At 39.4% G+C, this 11,134-nt stretch overlaps 1 protein-coding gene across 1 annotated transcript; it reads left to right on the top strand.

The window, feature by feature from the left end:
* Positions 1–3,271: 3,271 nt before the first annotated feature.
* Positions 3,272–5,679, top strand: LOC103418406 (uncharacterized). Its single transcript, XM_070816881.1, has one exon. The coding sequence runs from the start codon at positions 3,431–3,433 to the stop codon at positions 5,345–5,347; it is 1,917 nt and encodes a 638-aa protein (XP_070672982.1). The 5' UTR covers positions 3,272–3,430; the 3' UTR covers positions 5,348–5,679.
* Positions 5,680–11,134: the final 5,455 nt, after the last annotated feature.

The following is an 11,134-nucleotide window of genomic DNA, read 5'->3' as shown; positions in this document are numbered from 1 at the left end:
ACGTTCCTGATCATAGGATTGCCAATTGGGCATTGACAGTCCGTTAAGATCAGTACGTGCTGTGTCTTCTCTCAGGGAGAGTGATTAGTCTCGAGTCATTGGTGTGTGTGACATCAAGACAAGTACGTAGGTGCTCAATAGAGAATGAGTTCACTGAACACGATCAACGAAGAGTTCTCATATTCATGTCACATGAGAACTCATGGTTGGGATAATGCAAAGTAGTCTTTTGACCTGAGGCATCATAGTTGTCTTGTGGTTAGGTACTTGATCTTTGATTATGTCAAAGTCACCCCATCCGCGGGTGTCCACGGCATCGTCGGGGTTAAGCCACTTAGCCATGGAGGTAAGTGAATGCGTAACAAGGGATCTCTAACCTTCAAACCGTTTGGGGGAGAATACTCTATGATATGATTAAGAATCTCTGGCCAGAGTATGAATGAGATTGAGGAAGTCGTTCCAAATCACATTCAAGGTAATCATATAAGCACACGAATCACATTGGATAGTAGACATAAATAAACTATCAAACCAAACAATGTGGTCAAGAGTTTTGTATTAGAGAAAGACCGTATTGCATTTGTAATCCTAAACTGAATAGGTTATCCACCTCTTCTGATTAGCTTGGGTAACCATGATATGCTGCCAGGTGTCACTCATGGTTTGTGGAAGCCCTAAACGTGTATAATCACTAAAGGGAGAATTGAAAGTACGTTTCAATTCACAATCGATTTGAAATGGTTTTAATCGCCCACTGCCTTGCTAAAAGGAACCTAATGGATCATACACCGTGTAAGGTGGAGATTGAAGAAACAATGGAGATGAGTAAGAATAATTAAATGATTTAATTATTTATGGCAAAGATTAATTAATATGTTAATTAATCAAACGAATAAGTTCATTAAAGACCTCAGGATAGTTTTGGACCTTAAGGCCCAATGGGCTTCGAACGTTAAGCCCATTGACTTAAGTTGTATGACAACTTAATGAATAATGATTCACAAATGCCCAATTAGCCCAATAATACCCTAAGGCCGGCCATTTAGAGATGGAGTGAGTTTTGGACTTATTTACAAGTTTGCCACTCCAATGAATTAAGGTATAAATATGACTTTATAGCCAAAATTCATTTAGGGTTTTCTTTTGGGGAAAGGATGAGAACATAAGCTCTCCTTTCTCTCTAAAGTGGCCGGCCTCCTTGGAGGGTTTAGCTAGCAATCCTACTACTCCAAGGTCACTCATTTCTTCTCCAATCTAACCTTGGTGAAGAGACTTAGAGGTTCTCAATTTTGGGAACTTGGAGAACCATTTCATTCATCCAAATCCATAGATCTAAGATGCAAGGAATGAAGGCCCTCTCTTTGGGTGATTAGCCTTTGCTTATGCAAAGAGGAATCTACAAAGGTATAATTTCTCAACTAACAAATGTTGTTTTAAGTTGAGTCAAGGTTCACCAATCTACTAGGCTTTGAATTTCATGGGTAATGTTTTGTTTTTGAGTGCAAACAAGCATGATTCCGCCTTTAAATTTGTTAATTGCATGCTAGAGATGTTGCTCAAATGAACATGTTTTTCACAAAATTTCCTTCAGCCTCATCACCTTGAGGCTTCTTAAATGGACATTAAATATGCCAACCACTTGTACTAGCCTACTGAGCTTTTCACCTACTCGGACATGCCTTTGTCGACGAAATGACGTTCTAATAGTCGGATGGCAAGTCTTTTAAGGCCCAGGTGGTCTGAGCGTCCAACTTAGACCTCAGTTACTTTGTCTCTCCTTGTCGAGCACTGCCTCGACTTGCCTTATGTCCCATCATATGTCTTTGTTGTTGCTTGCACGTTGTTGAATAGTCTAAGTAGCACTTGAGTAATTCTATTCTTGGAGACTTGTACCATAAAGTTGTCAGCATGCCAATATGTTCTTCTCGGTTGAGTAGTTCTTCTTTCGTCTCGGTTGACCCGAGCACTCAGATGGGTCCTCTACGAACTCCTTGGGCCTTGGTCTTTCTGGCCTTTCCTTAGGCTTATGCCCTTGGGTGGGCCTAAATGGGCCCAGTGTTAGCAAGGGGATGTTATTGCAAGGATATATACTACCAAACCTGCAATTGTAAATCAGATAGTGTTTTAAAATATAAAAAAGGAAATCCATTGGAAAGGAAATTAACTTGGGTCTTTAAGATTGAGGACGAGTTCATCTTTAGGGTACTTTATGATCGATTAACGGAAATTCAGGCTCATGATCGAAACAATTCATATTATTAATCACCTTGTAAAGATAATCTATGAAATATGAAATTGTTTCATCATCGAACTATATAAAAACATGGATGAATCCGGTAAAAAAATTAGCAACCGTCTATCTATTTGCTACAGTTGATTGACTAATGACTTTGTTTTAAATTGATTTTTGAAAAAAATGATATTTACATAATGATTTATAATATGAAGAACCATGTTCTTTAAATCAGTCACAAAATATCTTGATAAGGAACTCCTCCTTAACCTTAAGGAGCCAAGACTTTTTATTGGAAATTCAAAACATTTTCCATTTTCACATTCCATGCAAATCATATCAATCAGACCCCCAACGCCATCATCATCATTCTGTATGTTCCCTCTTTCACCACGTTAGCCGATCTCCAAATTAAAACAACAACATGCCTCAATCAGACTGTACATTCGTGAAATAGGGATGATTTAGGAATCAAATGACCATTTGGGAATGATTTAACAGTCAAAAGACTACATATCAATGATCAAGTAGGATCAAACTAGAATCAAAACACATAAATGAGTAGGGATTAAATCAACAATTGCAGAAACCCCTACAAAGTCTAATATTAAACAACAGTTTCCCCATTGGAAAAGGATCCTCGCCGAATCCTTTTCATAGGGATCTTAAGGATTCTGTGATCGTGATCGTTTATCGTATAACGTGTGGTCATAAATTATTTTAGAATTTAAACTTGAAAATTAAATATAAATAACATCTAACGAAAACTGACCGCACAATGTATTATGAATGATCATGATCACGAAATCCTTAATATTTCCGAAAAAAGGATCTTCCTTTTCCTTCCCTATTAACTGGAACAAAAATGAATAAATAAAAAACTCAAAATATTGAAAGAGAAAAAAACAAATGATGAGCACAAACAAGAAAAATGACCAAAAAGAAAAAGAAAAAAAAAAAGCACAAACAAGACAAATCCAAAAAAAAAAAAATTAAAAAGAAAAAAAACAATGGAAAAAGGAGGGGGGGGGGGAGAGAGAGAGAGAGAGAGAGAGAGAGAGAGAGAGTAAAGGCAGTAGCAAGAAGCGCAAAAAACTGAAAAAACATCAGAAAACAGGAAGAAGCAAAAACAATAGCGCAAGAGAGGATTACTAGAGCTAGAGAGTTTTTGAAAACAAGGTTTTGAATTCGATTTCTATGAATCCTCACAAAACGGAAGATCTCTTCCACCATCACTTCCACCACCACCAACACCAACACCAACACCACCTCAGCCACCATGATCTGGGCCCACCTCCCCACCAGATCATGGAATCCCCGCCCTCCATTTCACTCCCTGCAGACGACGTCGTCTTCCCACTCCCCCCGGAAATCGACCTCTTCCGCTCCCCCTCCTCCTCTCCCTCCCACTCCTCCGACGAAAACGACGACGTCCCAAACCCTAACCCCAAATCCGACCCCAAATCCCAGCCCATCTACATCTCCCCGGAGCCCCACATCTCCTCCCAGTTCTACACCTTCAACCCGGATTCCCATTCCCTCATGATCAGGTGCATCCTCGACGCCCGCCTCGCCACCCCCGTCGAGATCCGCGCCGCCACGCCCCGCCCCGTCCTCAAGTCCTGGCGCGCCGTCTGGAAGGACCGCAACGAGGACACCGCCTACGTCACCGCCTGGAAGCGCATCCAGGACAAGCTCGCCGCCCACGTCGACCAAAACGGTAACGAATTCTTGTGCTTCAAGAACAATAACCAGCAATTCGTTTCTCACATTAATCAGTGGCAAGACATTGTTATGAGTTTCCATAGCGATGCCGATTTGAAACACTTAGGGTTGAAGGAAACCATTGATAGGATTAAGCAGGTTTGGACTGTAGGTGCTAAGTTTTATGGAATTCCTGAGAGTTACATTAGGGTTTGTGTTGCTGCATGCACCATTTGCTCCACGGATAATTCGGGGCTCTCAGGGAGGGGCAAACGCCGGCGGTTTGAGTATACCGAGTCTTTTGATGTGCCTGCTAAAGAGGTGCCCACTAGGCTTCAGCAGTTGGCTGCTAAGCATAAGGTGGTTCTTTGTATAAGGCAGAAGTATATCAGGTATAAGCCCTTTATGGCGGAGGTTAAGGACTATGCTTGTCATAGGGCCGGGGAGCCCGCTGCTAAGAAGTCCAAGATTTTGAAGAGGGAACCATATGCTTCGAAGAGGTGCGGCTGTGGGTTTCGGATTAGGGCCATTGTTCCAATTACAAATTACAATGAGAAGGACAAGACTTTTGTGTATCAGGAAGAGGGGGTGGCAGTGTTTAAGCTGTATGCTGTGCATTCAGGGCATGAGCCAGGTCCATTGGACGGGAATGCGAGGATTATGCATCGGGTTGTGGGGCACAAAGGTGGGATTTTTATGGATCAGGATACTGTGTATGGGGTCAGTGAGGAATTGGACAATGATGGATTTGGATTGTTCGGGAAGGATGAGGGGGACATGCAGTTGTTAGTCATGCAACAGGTGCAGGAATTGAGAGCTGAAGTTGGGCTTTTAGAAGAGAAAATTGTGAAAATGCCGCAAGAGCTTTTGGGTTCAGTGTCTCGAGATTTGTTTGATCTTGTCAATAAAGTTAGACAAGTAGGAGAGGAGAGTTCAAAGCCAATGGATTTGCTACAGGATAAGACACTTGCAGGTGATATTTTGGTTGGGGATAATGATTTGGCCCATTGGAGTGATCACCATCACGAACGTTTATATGGAGATGGCAAGGACACTGATCTGATTGAGGATGATGAAGACAGTTTTGGGCGAACTCTTGGGGATGGTGTCCCTTGGGAGCAGCTGAGGGAAGACTGTAGGAGTCCGAAAGATCTGATCGGTGACCCTTGTAAGCCTGAAAAGTGGTTGAAGTGCAGTGAATTTGATGAGAAGAGCATGCTTGATTGCGAGGATACGAAACTAACCAAGTCCTTAAGACATGATGAGGGTATAGGGGCAGATGTTGGTCTTGTTGGTATACAGGTCGATAGCTTCTATCAAGCGAATTCGAAATGGTTTGATTCTCCTTGTGGGTTGGATCCAGCTGCCGATTGTGGGGATAATACGTTCAGGAATGAGGAGATTGTTTAGTCCCTTGAAGAGCTGGTTAAGCCTTTCTAACATAATTATGGGTGTATATTGTCCCTTTCTCGAGCTGGAGGTGACTTGTACATTTATGTATACAGAAGACTGGAGCCTCAGACAGAATAGTAGGTTCCTTTCCTTTGTGTTGTTCTGTAAAGTATAGCCGATTGGGCTTCTCTGCACATAACTATTTGTTAACCATGTTCTGGGTATTCATAATTTTCAGATTGGTTTTATAGTGCGTATCAGGTAGGACATCAATAATTTTTGTTGAAGTTCTGTATGCTCAATGTAATCGTTTTCGACTTCTGTTGTTATAGAAATTTTCATTCTCTGCAGTGTGCCTCTCTCTCTCTCTCTCTCTCTCTCTCTCTCTCTCTCTCTCTCTCTTTGTGGTGTTTATAGTCCTCCGAATCTGAAAGCTCCACATCCAGTCACCTTACATGCTTCTGTTATAGAATTTTTCATATATTTTGTTTAATGGTTTGAATATGTTCAATTACTTGTTAGTGCTAGATGGTTCTTGATCATCACTGCCTTGGCTTGCATCATATAACTGCTGTCTGCCAAGTGGCCCATGGATTATGCCTTCAGTTTCTGATTGAAGAGGAAAATAAAAGCTCTTGTGTTTCTTCTTTGGTGGAGTGGACTAAAATATGAGTAAATTTGGTATCTATTTGGTCAGCAATGGTATTCTGGAAGTCAGGAGGATCCTCTCCGGATTCTCTTTGTCTCGGTTAATTTTTGTCAGGTACTATTTATATTTAATTTAAAATAAAAGTATTTAAAATGATTTCTGGTCGCATAATGTACGATAAACGGGCATGATTTGAGGATCCTCAGGATCCTCACAAAGAGAATCCAAAGAGGATCCTCATTCTTCTAGAAGGACCCTTGAATGTCTTGTTTCTAGTGAAAATAAGAGAGGTCAAAGAGATGTCAAAAATGTTATATATGCATATAACAGTAACAAATGATATGTCATTTACTTCAATCGAGATGATGTGGACATGGAGATGTCAAAAATTGACACAAGCGTCAAATAAGGATTTGCTATTTTCAAGGGCATTCCACTTGCCTTAGCATAAATACTCGCATATTTCAATATTATTTGATTACTTTTATTATTTTGGGTAAATCTCTGTTTACTACTTTCATGTTTCGTAGTTTTCAACATTTAGTACATCAAGTTTTTTTCGTCCCAGAATCATACCTAAAGTGTAAATTTTGGAATAGTCTCATACATCCGTTAGTCAAACTGTTAAGTCTACCATTAACTGATGACGTGGTGCCTATGTGGACAATGACTGGACGACATGTGTCATTAAGGGGTCCACGTGGAAATTAAAAATTAAAAAAAAATTATTTAAAGAAAAGTTAAAAAAAAAAAAAAAAAAGGCAAAACCCAGATCGTGGGTTTCTGGGTTTCGCATATGGATAGAGAGAGAGGGAGACATCACGAAAGAGGGAAAGGGAGGAGTAGAGGGGATCCCTTGCTGAGGGTTTCGCAATTGGGAGGCCATGCTGAGGGAGAGGAAGAGAGAGAGGGAGCGACAGAAAGAGGGGGAAAGGGAAGAGTGGGGATCTCAGCGCCATTTGTTGCAGATCCTTGATTTCATGAGTGGGAGAGGGGGTACACTTAGAGAAAAGCATGGGGGGCGTCGAGATTTGAGGGAGAGGGGTAGGGATAGTGGCCGGGGGTCTGGGTGTGCGGGTTCTGTTTTCAAGTGGTACACCCACCACCGCAAGGATCCTGCCCGCTTCCGGAGTATGGGTTTACAGACAACGGTATGGGCTGAGTGAGAGAAAGACCTTGCAGAGAGAGATATCATCAGTGTTCTCAATCTTCGACCCCCATTTTTGTTTCATTCAACAAATCAACACCAACCCAAATATATTTTTGACATTTACAACAAAACTCACCAACCAAATTCTAGTAATTCATCCAGAACTCCCCCTGCGTCACCAATTCCAAGTTTATAATTTCTTTGGAATATATTTCAAACTTCTCTAAAAACGTCGTTGCGAACCCAAAATGCCACCCTTTTTAACCAATCCAAAAATTTCACCCTTTCCTACTCCCAAAACAACTAACTATTTATGGGTTGTTGCTGATTTCGCTGCCCATTCAAGCTTTACGGTAATGGCCTCGAATCCAGAGAACGAACCTAGGGCCTTGAGAGAGGTCGAGAAGCCACTGATTGAGTCCATACTACCACCTACGGTGGAGGAGATGCACGGCCAAAACATCTGGAACAACTGCGCCGTCCGCAGTGTCGTTAGTGGAGTTATGGGTATGGCTAAAGTTCTTTCCTTTGGCTTAATTTTTGGATTTTCTCACATGGGTTTTGATTCTTTTTTCGTCTTTCTCTGTTTGGTTGCTGAGAAAATGTGGGAAAGTTTTCCATTTTTATTGTTGGTTTTATTTTTTCTCCTTTATCTCTGTTTGGTTGCTGAGGAAACGTGGGAAAGCTACTGTCTTTTTGTTCGTCTGTGAGTAGATTGTGGAGGAGTTTCAATGATTTGCTGGAGCGAGGGGACGATGGCAGTGCTGATTAAGGTGTGGTGGGAGAGATACTTGGAGCTGAGCGAGGAGAGAAGGGAGGGAGGGGATCGTTAGGTAAGTAGCAAGGGCAGAGTAGAGAGGGATAACAGAAAAGAGGGGTTGGTTGTTGGATTGGGTGGGGAAGAAGAAACAGAGAGATGAACCCATATTGGTTTTTTAGGTTTAGGTTTAGGTTTGGTTTTTTAATTTTAAAAATTTTAAATTTTAAATTGTTTTTTTTTTAATTTTCAAATCCACTTGGACACCTTAATGACATGTGGCGCCCAATCATTGTCCACATAGGCGCCACATCATCAGTTAACGGCAGACTTAACAGTTTGACTAACGGATGTATGAGACTGTCCCAAAATTTACACTTTAGGTATGACTCTGGGACGAAAAAAACTTGATGTACTAAATGTTGAAAACCACGAAACATAAGGGTAGTAAACAGAGATTTACCCTATTATTTTTGTTTAAAAAAAAAATAAATGAAGCAATAAATTTTGGCATATTTGGTGAAAGGAAAATATTGATAATATTTCAGATTATCAGGTCAACCATCAAATTGAAATTTGATGTTTTGAATTTGACATCTCCTTTGGAGATGCTCCAAGGAGATGTCAAAAGGTCCATACAAGCAATAATAGTTAGAAAAAACAACACTATTGTTTTCCAACCGAAATACCAATTCCTATGTGGCATGACATGGAATGGCACCAAATGGAGTTGTTGTCAAATTTGACAGCAGATTCAAATCTATTTTTAGGGGATAATTAATGCTTTTTATAATTTTTGTTATTATCTTTTGTTTTAAAATTACTAATTACAATTATAAAAAGTAAAGGGAACTGTTATTAGTATTCCAAAAATCTCATTTGACATTTTAAACTTTCTATAATTGGAAAGAAGAATACACTTATAAGGAGTGTAGAATGAGATTTTTGGAGTGCTAATAACAATTCTCAAAGTAAATAATGCAATAATAGTTTAAATTTAACATATCGGGTGGAGAACCAAATTTATAAAAAGATCAATGTGCCATATAAGCCTTTAGATTTCAATTTTGTGTTTAAAATCTCCTTTAGAGATGGTCTTACAGTGTTAAGAAAGGTAAGTATTCAATTTAGTTGGGATTATCACAGGAACCAATTTCCTATTGAACTTAAATATGTTGCACAATGCCAGTAAATTCTTGTCAGACTTCCAGAGTGTAAAGCTTTTTTCTAGAAAGAAAAATACATGGCTTTTCAAGTATACAGGTTACTTCTACTTGCACGTAAATTATAGTTTGACAATGTACGTAATTTTTTTTTTTTAATTTTAATAAGTTTTGCACGTGCATTACACTGTAATTTGCATACAGAGTAGGAAACTAGAATGGCTCCTTACATGTGGCAGGTATATATAGGGCCGACCCTGAGAATTTAAGGGTCATAGACGAGCCTTAGAAGTGGGGCTCTAGAGTTTTCTGACTCCCGACCCTTTGTACATTGACATGTGTAAAAAATATTTACTAAATACAAGAAAAGTCTATTTCTACATTAAATATCATTAAAAATTAATATAAAAAAAAAGATGTACAAACATTACTCAAATATTACCTGTCTCGCATTTTTAGATGCAAATACATTTATTAAGTTTACATAATCTAATTTTTCAATCAATTCAAACTAAAAGAGAAGTTCCTACCCAGTACACCAAATTCCAATCATTTTTCTATTGTTACAATGTTACTTATTACATTCAATAAATGAATGAATGGTTGAATTATAGAAACAACATCTTACAGCTAGGGAAAATACTAGAGTGAAGAGGATAGTAATTTTCGTATACGCACCTAGGCAGATGAGGCGGATTTGAATAATTTATTATATATTATATAAACTAATTAATTTGAACATTAATTAATGTCATTTTTCAAAAAGTGAGAGTTTTAACCTTTTATGTATATAATAAAGATATATGTGGAGTGATCTTAAAATAGGGTAATAAAAACCCATAAAATAAACATAACGGTGATATTTAAGATAGAAGCAAAAAAGTAAAAATAAGATGGTGGGGACTATTTAAAAGGGAGAAGACGTGCAATGACACACCCCGACCCGGGATGTCCACTAGGACTCCGAATCGAGCTATGATGGCCGACATCTGGAAGGTGACGAAGCCATAAAGTGTGATAATGTATAAAATGTGAATAAATTAAAACCTAAAAGTCCTTAAGTACACGAGTGCGCGATGAGCGGATCTGGACCCATTTCACGCGTGATACAGAGCATAGGTATAGTGCAGTAAGGTGAGACAAAGATCATACCATCACAAGAAAACATATGTACCGAAAAGTACCACGAATCCTCGTCGATATGGAACTTTGCTGTTAGAACCTGAAGGGGTACAAAAATAGAAAAGGTGAGTAAGTGAAACAAAACTTTTCAAACCAATTCCAACTACCAAGAGTAGTAGGCCCTCACTGTAATACCTGTATAAATTCCTGAAAAATAACAAGCGTAACTATAAATCAATACCATAACCAAAATAATAGTCTCACAGTTATACCGTGTCAAATATCTCAATATGAATAAGTACTTAGGTGAAATAAATCAATATGAAATGGCATATTAGCCAGATCCACCTATAGTGGCCGGTGCGGCTGAATTAATAGCTCATCAACATGCTAGCCGGAGTCACCTCATGTGACCTGTACGACTCATCCATATCTCATCACATATCTCATCATATATGCTAGCTTATCACATATGTCATCATATATGCTAGCTCATCATATATCTCATCATATATGCTAGCTCATCACATATTTCATCATATATGCTAGCTTATAAGTCGGAGTCACCTCTAGTGACCTGTACGACTTATCCATAGCTTAATAAGTATACATGCACACGAGTCGGAACCACCTAAAGTGGTTTGTACAACAGGACTGAGTGTAAATAAATATGCTCAAGTGCTACGATGACGTGAAGATTGTGCGAATAATCACGGGTCACCTACGAGTTGGAACCACCTATAGTGGTCTGTACAACAGGACTGTTCACCTACCTTGGATCCAAGGTGAGTGTAATGTGCGGGAGGTGAACATCACGTGAAGGAATGTGCCTTGGCCACGGGCGAGAGCACTAACACCGGGGAGCAGGTTTATGAGCTATAACTGTATCTATTGTCACATATAGGATTCATGGGCAACTTGTATGACAGTGTCAGAGTTGCCTATCATTGCAACCTACACGACA

The sequence above is a fragment of the Malus domestica genome, chromosome 02, assembly GCF_042453785.1.
Source record: "Malus domestica chromosome 02, GDT2T_hap1".
Classification (NCBI taxonomy): Eukaryota; Viridiplantae; Streptophyta; class Magnoliopsida; order Rosales; family Rosaceae; genus Malus; species Malus domestica.
Note: the sequence above shows the minus strand (reverse complement) of the source record. Positions and strands in the feature narration are given on the sequence as shown.